The 17,207-nt window shown below is 43.2% G+C and overlaps 1 protein-coding gene across 1 annotated transcript in view; it reads right to left on the bottom strand.

The window, feature by feature from the left end:
- Positions 1-16,665, bottom strand: part of PITPNC1 (phosphatidylinositol transfer protein cytoplasmic 1) — a 133,373-nt gene extending 116,708 nt beyond the window's left edge. The window contains exons 1-2 of the mRNA XM_035720651.2: positions 16,567-16,665; positions 7,121-7,269 (exon numbers count right to left, since the gene is read on the bottom strand). Of these exons, the coding sequence (XP_035576544.2) occupies positions 7,121-7,269; positions 16,567-16,650 (233 nt within the window). The 5' untranslated portion in view covers positions 16,651-16,665. The remainder of the gene's footprint in view (positions 1-7,120; positions 7,270-16,566) is intronic.
- Positions 16,666-17,207: the final 542 nt, after the last annotated feature.

Below are 17,207 nucleotides of genomic sequence, written 5' to 3'. Positions count from 1 at the left end.
GCTGAAGACATTTGAGAATCAACAGTTGCAGGAAGATGCTTTTACTGAACTCCCCTTATCTGCATAAAAGCAGAGCCTCCTGAAAGAATTCAACTGTCCTAATGCCCTCCCCAGGAGTTTCCCAACCAAAGAACACTGACTCTTCTCACTAAAGATGAGGAGCAAGAAGATAAGAAATTGCCTAAACAGACAGTCACAAAACTATCTCCTATCCATCCACCAAAAGCCCTGTTTATTTTTCAAAAAAGCCATTTGTTTTTCCAGAAGTGCCTTTTCTCCCCCACCTCTATTAAAATGGTATATAAGCGGGCAGCCTGGGTGGCTCAGCGGTTTGGTGCCGCCTTCAGCCCAGGGTGTGATCCTGGAGACCCGGGATCGAGTCCCACGTCGGGCTCCCTGCATGGAGCCTGCTTCTCCCTCTGCCTGTGTCTCTGCCTCTCTCTCTCTGTGTCTCTCATGAATAAATAAATAAAATCATAAAATAAATAAAATAAAATAAAATAAAATAAAATAAAATAAAATAAAATAAAATAAAATAAAATGGTATATAAGCCCCAAATTCTAATTGCTTATTTGAGTCTCATTTTTCTGGGTGGTCCCATATACATTGACAAATAAAACTTGGTCTTTTTTCCCATTCATCTGTCAATTTCAGTTTAATTTGCAGTCCCTACTGACAGAGCCTAAGTGGGCTGAGAAAAGCTTTTCCTCCCTGACATCACACACGAGATGGACAGATGAATTCACAAATGCTAGAACCAGTCAGCCTAGCCCCTACTCTGATCAAAATGCAAGGGCCATGTCTTACTTATTAAGAGATTCTCTCCAATACCAGAACAATTTGTTATGCATTGTAAGGTTCAATAAATACCCATTTAATGAATTTCAATTATGAAGCAGCCTGGCCAACATGACAGTCCCAAGACCTGTGCATGCAGGACACGTGAAAGCAAAGTGGCTCCAGTTTCTGAATATCAAAATAATGGATTTGGTTTTATTTTATGATTATGAAAATCTGTCTTATTATTTTATAGCATGTCACATATCCATTTTTTTTTCTTTTTCTCTTACTAAGCCATAATCTCCCTGGTTCTAAGATATGTGCCATACTTCTAAATATTCCAAGAGCCTTTTATTTATTTATTTATTTTTATTTTTATTCTTATTTTTATTTTTCCAAGAGCCTTTTAAATTCTAAAATGATGGACCTGGTTCAGATTTGTGCAAAGAGAATGCAGAGTACTTTTCTCCTGTGCCTCATTGGTCATTCATTTATATATGCTGGAGGTAAGTCAGGATAATGTCCGCAACTTACTTTGAGCATAGAAAATTAGGGTTGAAAAGGATCTGAAAGGATGCCCAGTTTAACAACTAGTTGATGTTTAAATCTGCTCAAGGACAGCCCGATAAGTGGGTGCTCTGCTCATGCTGAAGCATCCCCAGTACCAGTGTAATTGACTGTAAGGCATCCTAGTATGTCCTCACACAGCTCACATACTTACATTCCTTCCATAAACTGAGCCTCGCCCTTTCTCCTGGCATCCTCATCCCTTGCTCTTGGTCCAACTGGTAACTTTTGAGGTCTTATAGAATATACAGGCCTAATTCTTTTCCCACCTGCCCACACCTTTACACAGCCTGGGTCCAGCTTTTCTATGTTGAATATCCTTGGTTTCTTCAGTCATTCTTCATACCACTTGGTGGCTTTCTAATCTTAAAATTCATATGAACAATTTTGGAAAAAGCTGAATAAGAAGAAGGGACTTGACCTACCAGATTATCAAGGCTCTTTATAAAGCTATGATAATTAGGAGTTTTAGGATTATAGTCTCAAAATCAATTTTTATTTTTTAATTTTTTTAACATTTTTATTTTTTAAAAAGATTTATTTATTTATTTGACAGAGCGAGCGAGAGGGACAAGCAGGGGGAGTGGCAGAGGGAGACGAAGAAGCAGGATCCCTGCTGAGCATGGAGCCCCATGTAGGGCTCTATCCCAGGACCCTGGGATCATGACCTGAGCCCAAGGCACTTAATTGACTGAGCCACCCAAGTGCTCCCTATTTTTGTTTTTAAGAGAGAGAGCACCTGTACATGCACAGGTAAATGGAGGTTGACAGGAGGAGGTAAGACGAAGGGCAGAGGGAGAGAGAGAATCTTAAGCAGGTGCTACACCCAGGGTGAGCCTATCCCAGGGCTCATCTCACAACCCTAAAATCACGACCTGAGCTGAAATCAAGAGTCAGATGTTTAGCTGACTGAGCCACTCAGGCACACTTCAAATTCTATTTTAAAAACAACCTGGTTGGCATTTTAATTAGATTTGCATTAAATTTATAATTGATTTGGGAATTGATGGCATCTTTATAATATATTAGCATTTTCTATCCATGAACCTTGCCACTTGTCCAGGGTTTTTTGCTTTAGTTTTTATTTTTCTGGTAAGCTTTATGTGGAGCTTGAACTCACCGCCCCAAGACAGTCATGTGCTCTTTTCAGTGAGCCACCAAGGTGCCCCACTTCTTTTTAAAGATTTTTTTTTAACATTTTATTTATTCATGAGAAACACAGAGAGAGAGAGAAAGTCAGAGACACAGGCAGAGGGAGATGCAGGCTTCATGCAGGGAGCGCAATGTGGGACTCCATCCTGGGTCTCCAGGATCACACCCTGGGCTGAAGGTGGCGCTAAACCACTGAGCCACCCGGGCTGCCAAGGTGCCCCACTTCTGTCCAGGGTTTAAGAAAATGTCCCCCACCAGGACACCTGGCTGGCTCAGTCGTTGGAGCATGTAATTCTTGGTCACAAAGTTGCAAATTCGAGCCCCATGTCCGGTGTGGGGCCTACTTAAAAAAGATAAACTAATGTTTTATATTTTTCTCCAAAAAGATGTTTTATATATTGTAGATTTATTATGGAGTAACTTTGAATTTCTTTGCCTATCCTTTTTTACTATAATGGAATTTTTTAAAATTATATTTTCCATTTATTGTTCCTGCTGTATAATAATAATGATGATTTTGTACATGGATTTTTTCCTCCCAGCAATCTTGCTGAATCCTCATATTGATGTTAACAGTCTTGTTGAGTCATGATTTATTATTATTATTATTATTATTATTATACTCAGGGGTATTTGATCTGCAAATGATCTGTCAATAGGCTTTTCACATCTGTATTCTTCACTGAACTTGGTCTAGAAGTTTCCTTTTTGCACTATTATTGTCAGTTTTACTGCCAAGGTCCATGTGGTAGACCCTGCCAGTTACCTTCCCAGGAGTCTCCATTTATCTCCTCCCTTTCTTAGAATCACATTATAGCTCTTAGACATCTCTCTTTCTCTTTTTAAAGATTTTATTTTTAAGTAATCTCTACACCCAATGTGGGGCTCAAACTCATAACCTCAGATCAAGAGTCCTATGCTCTACCCACCCAGCCAGCCTGGATCCCCTCCTGTTTTCATCAGGGAGGAAAATCTTACATCTCAATTAGCCAGAACTAGGTCACATGGTCATCCATTGCTGCAAAGGTGGCTGGGAAAGTAACATAACAAACACAATAACACAATATTTAGAGATTGTTACATTTCTATATAATGAGGAAGTTGATTTGCTGTTGTCTGTTTCTTATTGTAATGCTTTGTAACCAGCAAACAGCATCTACAGGATATTGATTTTCTGGTATTGAGATTGATTCCTAGCCTAGTGTGTAGTCAGTTTTTGCACATTTTCATGTGTGTATGAAAATCATGTTAGTTCTAGGGTCTATTAATGTCCACTAGACCAAAGTTCTAATTCTGCTGTTTACATCTGCTCTGTGTTTGCTAGATTAATTTGATGATTTGCTCTAACCATTTACTAAACAGTTATGTTAAAATCTCCCATTATAACTTTAGGCTACCTATGATTTTGTCAGTGTTGCCCTATATTTGTTGAGCTAGGTTCAGGTTTAGCATTTAACTCATATACCTTTATTGTGACCACCATATTTTGATTTATCTTACCATCAAATCTCTGTTTTCTGTTGACCATGCTTTTTATAAGCTTTTCTCTGTTCTTCCACATTCTATTGGATTGATCACATTTTCTCTTGGAAGTTATGTACTGCTTTACTATTTTTTTAGAGGTTATCTTTACACTTTGCATATGCACACGTGTCTTAAAGGTTTTTTTTTGTTTTGTTTTGTTTTGTTTTTTTAATTTTTTATTTATTTATGATAGTCACAGAGAGAGAGAGAGAGGCAGAGACACAGGCAGAGGGAGAAGCAGGCCTCATGCACCTGGAGCCCGATGTGGGATTCGATCCCGGGTCTCCAGGATCGCGCCCTGGGCCAAAGGCAGGCGCCAAACCGCTTCGCCACCCAGGGATCCCTAAAGGTTTTTTTAATTAATCAACATTTCTCTCCTCCTCTTACACAATATTAGCAATTTAAAATGCTTTTACTGTAATTACTACCCTCTCCTCTTCTGCTATTCTTGTCCATTATTTAAATTCCACACATAGGGGCGCCTGGGTGGCTCATTTGGCTAGGCATCTGCCATTGGCTCAGGTCAGGATCTCAGGGTTCTGGAATCCAGCCCCGCATCGGGCTCCCTGCTCACCAAAGAGTCTGCTTCTCCCTCTCCCTCTGCCCCTCCCTGTACTCGTGTTCTCTGTGTCAAATAAATAAATAAAATGTTTAAATAAATAAATAAAAATAAATTCCACAAATATACTCCCAATTATTCATTATTAGTATTTTAAAAACATCCTATGCTCATGCAGATTTGCCTATATGTTTATCAATTTCTTTTAAAAAAAAAGATTTTATTTATTTATTTGAGAGAAAGAGAGAGAGAGAGCGAGCATGAGTGGGGGAGGGGTGTCTGAGGGAGAGGGAGAAGCTGACCCTCCGCTGAGCAGGGAGCCCAACTTAGGGCTCAATCACAACCTGAGCCAAAGGCAGATGCTTAACCTACTGAGCCCCCCACGCACCCTTCACTTTCTTTGTTTCTTACTACCTCTAGATTCTCCTCTCCTCTTTCTTGGGTTCCGTTTCCTTTTACTTCAGTACAATCTTTAGTAGTTCTGTCAACACGTGCCTCTGAGTGGTACTCTCTCTCAGTACTCAATTACCAAGAATGATTTTTGTGCATGACTCTCAGCTCCAACTCCCCATTTGTAGGAACCCAAAGCCTCATTTCCTGTCCCTTTACGGGCATGACATCCCCCTACATGTCAGTTCTGACATATCCCAGCTTCCTGAGCATTAGCTCATCTGCTTTCCACTCTGGCTTGCATTTCCTCTTTATTTCTCGTACCTGAGGATTTCCCTTTCTTTGTTTTGAGCTCAGCTTTATATTGTTATATTTCATCCTGTGTTTGTCATAGGAGGTGGGGGGGAGGGTCCACATTAATCTTTTTAGTTTCTATTACTGGAAGTCCAGATATTCTATTTATAACAAATTTCCCTCTTACTAATGTTTATTATTCTCCTTTAAAATAAACATCATATATTTTGATAGAGAAAACAGACATGACAGAGACAGCTGGACACTTCTTGCTCTGCTTCAGGAAAAGATATAAAGTTTTCTCAAAATTTTTTTGAATTTGGTACATAGGGAACATTCCCTAAGCAATAATTTGGGAAAAGGCAATCATCTGCCAAAAAATGGAATTTCCCATAGGTCTCTATCTATTTTCTTACATGGCCCTCACTTCTGTTTGCTCGACCGAGGTGACTCCCGCTCAATATTTGATTTTCACCCTCCACACTAAGAATGCCAAAGCAGCATATTGAGAATCTAGTCTATGTAAGGAAGTCATCCTCAGGCCAGTCCCAGAGCTCAGCAACTCTTGCAAATCAGCAGCTGGCTGGAGGCTGAACTGGCTCCAAATCCTGGGAATTCACAGCTCCTAATAGATGAACAAGATCAATCTCATTTGCATTTCATCGTGACTCAGGAATTCCCCGATACCGCATCCCTGGGTAGATTAAAACAAGCCAGTTCAATAGCCCAAGGACCTTCACTGTCAGGATAATGCCCTAGAGATTTCCAGACATCCTAGTGACAGGATCCAAATGCTCCCCCATCAAGAGGGAACAGTCCACTTCAGCCTGCTGGAAGGTGGAGGCCATGAGAATATGGTGGAATCCTAACACAGCTCCTTTCAGAAGTGTCTCATGGTCAAGACACAGAGAATGAGTAAATATTCATGAGTGTCAGTGTCAGTGAATAAACAAAGGCACTGTCCAATTATTATGTTCAAAATGCGTTCTGAATAATCACATATGGGCCAATAGGAGAAGCCATAGGTGAGGGTAAAGAGTATTCAAAAAAATGAAAGCAAAGACCGAACCAGTCATACACTGGTTCACTAGAGCAGACAGATAATTTCAATAAAATGTATTTCATGTGACTATACAAATGTCCTGACCCGGATGAGAAGAATGGAAGAAAATGGGCTGGAAAGGGGTCGAGGGCAGGGAGAAGGTCAGACAAGCCCCAGTAGTCAACTGTGCCATTAATGGTAAGAAAACAGCAAGAGAGTAAAGAATACACTCTGCAAAGCTGATGAGTGTTGGTTTATAATCCTTGATTCTTTACGCTTCCAAAGGAGCAATGGCAACCTCTACCTTGGGAAGGATGGGTCCACTTGAGAAATGGAAACCCCCTCAGCATTGCATATCACTTTGATCACAGGTGACCATTTATTGTGCCCTTTGCAAACACCTGAGCAATCGCTTGGCAGTACGTGGAAGGTGGACCAAGTCAAGATCCCGATGGCACACCACCATCTTTGGCACCCTTCTACAACTTACAGGCAAAGCCATCTCTTTCCCACTGCTAACACTGACCCAAGGGGAGAAGACCAGATTTCATCTTAACATGTCATCCAAGGGATGGGAAGGTAAGAGGAAAGGTCCCCTTAATGAAAATGCAATTGAGGACGATTTTGCAGAAGGCAGGGGATTCTGGTTTTGGAAGCAACTAGACTGGTGGATGGAAAGGGCAGATGTAATAACTTTCCAAGTCACCTTTTTAACCCAGACACAGCACCCCCATCAGCCGTAAGGGTAGGGCTGGAAGGCTCCTGTGTGGTGGGAGAGCCCAAAGGTGGATGTCCAGCTGCCATGACTTACCTGTTGAGATACACTCGCTTCTCGGTGAACTGCCCATTGCCATGGTGAGGATCCTCAAAGGGTTCATTCTGGACGACCTCCACCCCTTCTCCTCGGTCGCTCTGTTCGTGGCTGTGCTTGCTGATCATGTACAGCTGCCCGATTTTGTACTACAAAACACACAGTGACAGAGAGGTCAGCCTCACTGCTTGACGTTGACAACATCCCCCCTTCAGCAGGCGCAGCGATCAACTACAGTCAACACTTTCTGCCAGAAAAGAAGGCAGACACATGGGCCTGGTGTTATTTTTCCTCCGGAGCGAAGAGAAGAACCAGTTGTGAGTCGAGTGTAGAACACGGCGTGTTCCCGTGAACAGTTTGCATCGCCAGGGTGATGCTTGCCGGGGTGGCTGGCAGACTCAGGTCTAGCAGCCCCCCAACCCACGGGCAGCGGCAAGAAGCCCTGGAGTCACCCATTCCACTCTGGCCCTACGGGGTTAAATGGTGCTAACGCCCTATTTTGTTTGCCAACAAACAGGCCAGGATGTGTTATTTCTATCCCTTTTCTGCCTAATTAACTGCACTGCTGGGCACAAGAGGATTAGATGTCACCTATCTTTTCCGTCACCTATGTCAAACCATTCAACTCTCTGTCCCCTGGAACAGCAGTTCTAAAGGGTGGCTGGACATCAGTAAAACCTGGAAGCTTTAACAAACTCCAGATGTACTTTCTCCAGTACAGAAAGCTGTACTCCACAGGCTGATCCACAATGTGGAAAGTCTACTGCATCCTTAACATCCGTCCTGTGCGATTCCACCCACAGTGTAGAGCCTCCCAGCCTGAGGTTCCAGAAGCCACAGGTACTTACAGGAAGATGACAATATGGAGCAACATGCAATGTGAACATTCTCTGCCCTGGCTGCATTTTTGTGTTATTCTACTTTCCTTCCTGCCTCTCTGAAAACTTCAGGGCCAAAAGGCATATCTTCCCCCAGTGATCTTTCAAAGTGGGCAAAACTCATTTGGTGGAGAAAATAGGGAGACAGAGAGAGAGGAAGGAGGGAGTAAAATGATTTTTGCAAGAGGGATATCTGCTCAGGGCCAGGAGGCAGGATGATGCCACCCTTCTGTGGCCCCTCCTGCTGATTGGGTGGGAAGGAACACACACATTGTGTCCCATCATCCAGGCCCCTGCAATGGGGAAAAGAAGCCTGAGTCTGCAACAAAATAATGATGGGTTGTTCTGGGTTGTTCCCCAAAGAGCCCAGGCCAGCACAGATGTAGATCTCCTGTCTGTCCACAAGAGAGAGAAATAGATTTTATTTTATTTTATTTTATTTTATTTTTATTTTTATTTGAGAGAGAGAGAGAGAGAAATAGATTTTAAATTGAGGGGGCAGGTGAAATGGACAAATGAACAGTGTCATCAGTTCTAAGACCGAGAGGACACATACCTCCAAAGGTCCCTCTTTCATTGTGAGGCAGGTGCAGAGAGGGGACTTAAAGAACATCAGAAAACCTCTAGTCTGAGGGCAGCCCGAAGGGCCAAACCCAGTGACCATGACATAACCAACATAAAAGACAGCAGCAGGCTGGTTTTCTCGAAGGGCAGTACTACCTGTGCCACAGCCCTCCCGAGAATGATCCGCACTTAGAATGTTTCTAACACGAGTGTGTGTGTGTGTGCACGCGCGCACACACGTGTACACATGCATGCACTCACTATGCACATTTTGGGGAAGAAGGAGTGCTGAGGATAAGAGGAGGAAAGGGAGAGAGAGAAATCAAAGATAAAATCTATCTTTGAATGTATTTTCAATCAGCAGCTTGACCTGCTTCCCCCTAGTATGTCTGGCTCCTACTTTTGCTCGTAAAGACTAACTGGAACTCTTTCAAGAAGGAAGACAGTGGGGCGCCTGGGCTGCTCAGTTGGTTAAGCATCCGACTCTTGGTTTCGGCTCAGGTCATGGTTGTGGGGTCTGAGATCAAACCCCATGTCGGGCTCTGGGCTGAGCATGGAGCCTGCTTGAGATTCTCTCTCTCTCTCTCTCTCTACCTCTTCCCCCACTCTCTGTCTCTCAAAATAAATACATAAAATCTTAAAAGAAAAAGAAAGAGGGATCCCTGGGTGGCGCAGCGGTTTAGCGCCTGCCTTTGGCCCAGGGCGCGATCCTGGAGATCCGGGATCGAATCCCACGTCAGGCTCCTGGTGCATGGAGCCTGCTTCTCCCTCTGCCTGTGTCTCTGCCTCTCTCTCTCTCTCTCTGTGTGACTATCATAAATAAATAAAAATTTAAAAAAATTTTTTTTAATTTAAAAAAAAAGAAAAGAAAAAGAAAGAAGAAAGAAAACAGTAAGAAAAAGTTTACAGATTGGGGATTCTTGAGATACACCCTGAGCTCACACTCCACCTTATGCAGATGGGCACACACACCTCTAACAGGAAGGATGCTCAGCTACCCACAGGGTGGAGACTTCACTGGCAATTGCTTTGTCCTTGTTGTTCAAAAAATAAATGTTTGACTAGGATGGAATATCATTTAGTCACAAAAAAAGGAATGAAGTACTAATATTGATACTGCTTAATGGGTGTTATGGGTTGACTTCTGTTTCCCCAAAGTCCTACATTGAAAGCCCAGTAATTCAGAATGTGACCTTGTCTGGAGACAGTCTTTACAAAAGTCATCAAGTTAAAATGAAGTCCTTAGGGTGCGCACTAATTCAATAGGACCAGTGTCCTTACACACAGGGGCAAGGTGGACACACAGACACACCTGGAAGGAAGACAACATGAAGAGGCGCAAAGAGAAGACATCCATCTATAAGCAAAGGACTCACTGGAATAGCTCCTTCCCTTCCAGCCTTCAGGTAGAACCAACTCAGCCTGCTGACGCCCTATCCTGGACTCCCAGCATCCACAACCACGAGGCTATAAAATTCTGGTTGTTTGGGGTGCCTGGGTGGCTCAGTCAGTTAAGCGTCTGCCTTCACCTCAGGTCATGATCCCGGGGTCCTGGGATGGAGCCCCACATTTGGCTCCTTGCTCAGCAGATTGCCTGCTTCTACCACTACCCCTGCATGTTCTCTTTCTCTCTCAAATAAGTAAATAAAATATATATATTTTTAAAGTAATCCTGAGGCACCTGGGTGGCTCAGCGGTTGGGCATCTGCCTTCGGATCAGGGCATGACCCCAGGATCCGGGATCGAGTCCACATTGGGCTCCTTACGGGGAGCCTGCTTCTCCCTCTGCCTATGTCTCTGCCTCTCTCTCTGTGCCTCTCATAAATAAATAAATAAATAAGTAAATAAATAAATAAATAAATCTTTTTGAAAAAATAGGTAAAAATAAAATAGGAATCCTGATTTTAAGAATAAAATAAAATAAAATTCTGGTTGTTCAATCACCCAGGCTGTGGTGCTTTGTTATGGGCAATCCTAGCAAACAAATACAATGGGCACAGGGTTCCCTTTTGAGGTGATGAAAGCGTTTTGCTTCTGGATAGAGGTGGTGGTTGCACAACACTGTGGATGTACTGGGTGCCACTGACCTGACCTTAACATGATGAATTTTATGTGCTGTTTCACCTCAGTTTTTTTTTTTTTTTTTTTTTTTTAAGTGTTGGCTCTGCTTCTGAAGCAGAAACCCCTAAAACCAAAATCCCATCAAGGGCTTAAGGGGCGGGGGGGGGTGGGTTGGCAGAAGGGAGAGGCCTACCGCTATAGCGTCTTTAGGAGCTCCAGCCTGCTCACGTATGAAAGATGTATGACATCAAGGACAATGCATGACACAGAAGGGCCATTAGCCAGACGCGAGTCAGCCCCGGCTCAAGTGCTTCCTGCTCTGTAGAGAAGGGAACGAACCGAGGCAGCCGACAGCTGATTCACCAGCGGCCAGGGAAGGGCCCGGCCGCTCAGCCTCATTGATCATTCCAACGGCTCCTGAAGGAGCCAGTGTGGGGCAGACGCCAGCCTTAGCTCACTAGGATAACGTCAGTCTGGGGGCGACCAACAGACAGTGGATGCAGTAACGTAGGTGACATTACAGGGGGACACTCAAGGCGATGGTCAAGGGCCCAGCGGCCGTCACTTCTTTCCCTCCCCAGCAGGTCAGGCCTGCTCTGCTGGTTGTGGCCATCTGAGCTGGGCAGGCCAGAAGCAGAGGTTCTGTTCTTGTTTTTAAACCACAAATTAACTCACAGACACATGCATTAAGCAGTCCCTCGGTGACAGGGTAGAGGGCAAGACAGACAGGCCTTGAACCATCTATCTCCAAATCACCAGAGATAATCCTCAAAACGGTGGATCCCAGACCATTCCCGCCCTTTTATATCCAGACCCTGGGGGGAGAGAGAAGGAAGTTGGGGACCTGGCTCGAACGTACGCTAAATGCTGAGAGCCACTGGAGCAAATTCAGTGAAGGTATTCATCTACAATTGCTCGGAAGCATGTGGTACCAAAGTCACAATGTTCCATCTTTTGGGGGCCTGTCTTTTCTTTCCGCTTTCATACTCTTTTCTTTGCAAAGCTCTATCTCTAGTTTAGTGAAAACACCACATTTCTCATCACCTTCTCCAAAAAAAACTTGCATGTCAAAGGAAGGCTGCAAAATGCAAAGATTCAGAAGGCCTCTTTGTATCTACTCTGATCATTTACTTTGAGGCCACAGAACTGATAACAGATCTGATGACTTCACACTCACAGTGACTTGCAAATGAGGACCGAGCCTAAGACATAAGCGACTTTCTTCAGACCATGTGTGGCTGCTTGGGTGGCAGAGGTGGGATTTGCACACCACGGGTCTGTTCTGTTTCTTCTCTACCCAACTTCAGCCCTTATTTCTCTTACAGGTGAATGGCTTTCACAACTCTGGGCCTCACTCTATGATTTTGAAAAAGGGAAGAGTTGAGAGCCACTGTCTCTGAACTTTGCTATTTCAGAAGCTGAATAACTGAAGTCTGAGATCATGTGAAAGATCAAAGTTGTTTAAACTGTGCCCACATATGGAATAGGGGAGCAATTATGCTCTAACTTTGTAAAATCTATTGTTATAATTCCAGAGTTTGGGTAATCATCATTACAGGCAATCACGATTAGAGACAGCTCTGCGCTGCAGGGCTGAGCCTCCATGTGAGCCGTCATCAGAACAGCTACCCCAAATAATTATCTCCATAGTCAAAAAACATCATGGGGATTTAGATCTTTCCCACATGCACACAGTGCCGCATGTTTGATAGAGCTGCAAAATTTGAGGGAAGGCAAAGTTGCATAAATGTGCCTGGGGAAGCTGAATATTTTTATCAGTGGATACTATTGCAAACTATGACTGGGCACAATCAAGTTACTCAATACAGTTCAATCTTGGGGTGTCTGGGTGGGGCAGTCAGTGAAGCGTCCAACTCTTGATTCTGGGTCAGGTTGTGATCTCAAGGTTGTGAGATCCAAGCCCTGCATGGGGCTCTGTGCTCAGTAGGGAGTCCACTTGAGATTCTCTCTCCCTCTGCCCCTCCCCCCATTTTCTCTCTCTCAAACAAATAAATCAATCTAAAAAAAAAAAAAATACAGTTCATCCTCAAACCTTGATTTTAGAAAGGGTGACCCTAAGCCAAAACTCTGAGTATATAGTTTATTAATTGAGCACTTCCAAAAACTGTACATCACACTTGCCACAAGTATTGGACTCAAAGATTTAGGCACAAGAGAACCCCAAACTATGACTGTTTTTCACTTAATTAACCCATCCCAAGTGCTGAGCTTCAGAGATCTCTGTGAGGCCAGGCTCTCATATTTCCCCACCCTAAAGAACCAAGAGGAGCTGTCATCGTCCTTCCAATCAATCCCTGTGTCATCCCTTCCTGTTCCTTTTCTCTGCCTCCATTGGTCCCAATACCATTTCTAAACATCAAGATGTCAAAAGTGGAGACTGCTTTGTAATAAACATTACCAACTCTGGATGGAATTATTCCCCAAACACCATTCAGGACATCGAAAGGCCCAGCCCATGAATCAAAATGTACATCTACTTTTGCTTTTACCATCAAAACAGTTGGATGCCACATAACCTAATAAGCATGAAGAGACATCTGTCCATCTGACTTAACACAGTATCATGTATTTTTCCATCTGTGAAATGGGCATGATTCCTGCCTGTCTCTCTCTGACTGTGTGGACAGAGGAGCAAGCAGAGGGTGATAGAAATTTGCGGTTCTTCAGAGTTTCCCACATTATTCACACCCACTATTCATGTTTTTGTCAAAACTCTTCCAGCTTTCTCCGCTCTCAATACATGGACCTCAAAGCACAATGAAGCAATTGCCTCATGATGCGCAAAATGCCCACTGAAAAGAGAGTCTGAAGCGTTTTATCTTCAGGTCCATTACAGTCTTCATGCCAAGTGGTGCCAAAATTGTAATTACACACAGGGAAGGAGATACAATGAGTCTAGCTTTTAACAACCTCCTCTCAGAAAGCTAGGCACTAGATCTGGCTGTTTTCCGAAACCCATAGCACAGCTAGGCACCAGGACTAATGTTGGCAAACTATGTGTGTTGGTGCTTGCTTGCTTGCTTGCTTGGGGCGTGGGCGGGGGCGTGGGGGTTGGGGGGCGGCTTGTTTTTTACAGAAAGTTTTAATGGAACACAGCTCTGCCCATTCATTCTGTGGCTATTTTCACCATACAGTGGCAGAGTGGAATACTTTCAACAGAGACTGTATGGCCTGCAAGGTAGAAATATTAACTATCTGACCCTTTACAGAAAAAAATGTGCTGCCTCCTGTTCCAGTTCACTGGTCCTTAGTCCAGTCTGGGCCGGCCTTAGCTGTTCACCTAGACCTATGCTGTCTGGCATGATAGCCACCTGGCTAGTAGGCATTTGACCCGTGGCCTGTGTTAAGGAGGGGCTGAATTTTAAATTTTCCTTCATTTTAATTAATTAATTTTATTTTTTTTCAATTTTTTATTTATTTATGATAGTCACAGAGAGAGAGAGGCAGAGACATCGGCAGAGGGAGAAGCAGGCTCCATGCACCGGGAGCCCAACGTGGGATTTGATCCCGGGTCTCCAGGATCACGCCCCGGGCCAAAGGCAGGCGCCAAACCGCTGTGCCACCCAGGGATCCCTTAATTAATTTAAATAGTAAAACTGACACTTGATTCAGCCATGAGGACACTTTTACATACAGTTGAAACATCTTGGGTATATGAATCTACTTTTTCAACTGGAAGTTTTTATGAAATCTAAATTCAGATCAGATGCCTCTGATGAAAATTTAGCATCTGACTTGGGATGGCTGGAAGTGTAAAATGCACACTAGATTTTGAAGACTTAGTAACAACAACAGCAAAACATGTTTTTACACATAATTTGTATGTTGATTACATATTGAAATGATAGTGTTTTAGATATACCAGGAGACTGAAATCTATTCTTAAAATTAACTTCACCTGTGGGTTGCTTGGGTGGCTCCATCAGTAAACATCTGCCTTCAGCTCAGGTCATCATTTTAGGGTCCTGGGATCAAGCCCTGCTTCTAGTTCCCTGATCAGTGGGGAGTCTGCTTCTCCCTCTGCCCCTCCTCCTGCTCATGCCCCTCCCTTTCTATTTCTCTCTCTCTCTCTCAAATGAATAAATAAAATCTTTAAAATAATAACTTCATCTGATTCTTCTTACTTTAATGTGGCTATTAGAAAATTTCAAATAACTTCTGTGGCTTGCACTTGTGCCTCACATATTTCTGCTGGACGGTGCTGGTCTAGACCCTAATCTACCCAAAGGGCACTGAGAGCCAGGCCATTATGCCACACCAAGACTTCTGAGGCTGGCTGGTCAGGCAAGGGTTTCCATGTGTCTCCAAGCTAACGAGATGGAGCACTGACAATTAGGGATACATTTGGAGAAGCTTTCCTTTTCTGAGGACTGGCGATTACCTGGGCTCTAGAGAGGTGATAATTGCTCACAGTGTGCTATGGTGGAAGGCACTGAGGTTTTAAAATCGAAAGCCTGGAGCCGACGTCCTGATGCCGCCTTTGATTAGTTGCGTAACCTTAGACAATTTATTTATCTGAGCCACAGTTTCTGATCATTAAAATGGGACTAATAAAAATACCTCAAAGGACATGGTGAGAATCAAGTGAGAAACAACTTACAAATTAAAACGCTTTGTAAAATGTAAAACTGTACACAAATTGCCGTAGCCATGGCTCCTTCTGTTGGGCAACAGAGCTGACTGGGTCTTGAGCTCTGTTTCACTCATTTCCCTGTTATGCTAATTTCTGTAAGGGACATGAGAACAAGCTATTGCCACACACCTGTGTGACGAACATTGGACTATCTGCCCAAGATTATCTTTTCCTTCTGTAAAAATTTTAGTAGATGGTAGTCAGATTGAACGCGTCCTAAATGTACAAAAGCCTGAGAACTTCCATGTACACGAGGTACCTAGAGTAATCCAGTTGACGGAGATAGAAAGTAGAATGGTGGTTGCCAGGGGGAATGGGAAGTTAGTGTGTAACGGGATGATGAAAATGTTCTGGAGATAGTTAGTGGTGATGATTGCACAATACTGTGAATGCACTCAATGCCACTGAATTGTACACTTACAAATGGTTGAGATGGTCAATTTTATGCAATGTCTATTTCATCTTGATTATCTTTCTTTATGTTTCTATTTAAATTCCAGTATAGTTAACACACAGTGTAATTTTAGTCTCAGGTGTACAATATAGTGATTCAACTCTTCCATACAATACCCAGTGTGCTCATCACAACACATGCACTTCTTCATCCCCATCATCCGGTTTAGCCAACCCCTCACTCTCATCACAATTCTTTAAAAAAGCCTGGCAAACTGTCATCCTTCCCTGGGCCTGGTTTACTTGCTTTGTACCTCAAGGTAGCCCTCTATCAGTGATTCTATTTTTATCATTATGAAAACAAAACAAAACACTTTTTTCATTATGAAAAAAATTTTTTAAAGGACAGGGACTTTTACATTTGATGGATCTTTGGTTTGGAAACTAACTTGAAGGTGTTCAGCTGAGCCAACAGGAGAACTATAAAGACCTTCCCTAAGAGATACTATTGGATGAGTGCCCTGATTCCTGCTATGCCAGTTAGTTGTCTGGCTCATGGTGCCCTAAAGTTAAAGGTCTTTATTAATATTAGCATTCCGGAGCATTTACAATGCTGTGGCTCCCAGGTAACATGGTTTTGACTATGACATCCTGCAAAGATCGTAACAGAAGGGAAAGAATGATTAGCTGAATACAAAGGTGTGCTTGCTGATCCCACCACCCTCAACACGAGTCAACAAAAAACACTAGCTCCTTGTTGAACATAACCATCACATTTCACAGCCTCACCCCCACCCCCCTCCTTCACTAGTCAGCCTGGCGTTCTGGCTCAGGGCAACTCATGGGAAGACGGATTCGAACTCCTTTTCTTTTGGGAAGGTGGTGTGTGCTTTTACTTCCAGGGCTGGATCTGCTTTGGGTTCTGCAAGGACACGACTTCGTCTTTCTGGCTCTCCGATTCCATGTCCAGATTTCTCCATGTAGACAAGGAGGTTTCAAAAAAAAAAAAAAAAAAGTGTAAGGTTCTCGGGTGTTTCGTCAGATCTCTCCCTGCCAGGTCAATAAACCACGAAAACCAATATCCGATCCCACAAAGAAAATACAAACCGGCAGCTCATATTTCCAAGATATCAGTGTATCATCACATATTTATCTTTTCTCTTGGATTTTTATAAGCAGCCCTCTGAGGTGTCTTGTTTACGTAATACCTGTGTCATTATGCCAGGGTGCAGGAATGAAAAAGCTGATAAAAAAGATTTAAGAAGGAGCTGGATTATGGACATTTAATTCAAAAAAAAAAATTCCCCTTTTGTGACAAACTCATATAAATAGCATCATACACTGATGCTTCACCTAAGTTTTGGACTGAACTCAACAGAAATAAAGCAATTTCATGCTCAGGATAGGCTTCGTGCTGGTGCAAGCCTAACTCCCGGCCCCTGGCTGCCACAGCACTGCAAATCGTTCCCAGGACACTCGGTGTCATCTAACCTGCCCTAGGACAAGGAGGTAACGACATTCTTTATAGTGTAGGAAA

The sequence above is a fragment of the Canis lupus genome, chromosome 9 (genome assembly GCF_003254725.2).
Source record: "Canis lupus dingo isolate Sandy chromosome 9, ASM325472v2, whole genome shotgun sequence".
Taxonomy (NCBI): domain Eukaryota; kingdom Metazoa; phylum Chordata; class Mammalia; order Carnivora; family Canidae; genus Canis; species Canis lupus.
This window is presented reverse-complemented; position numbering and strand designations above follow the sequence as displayed.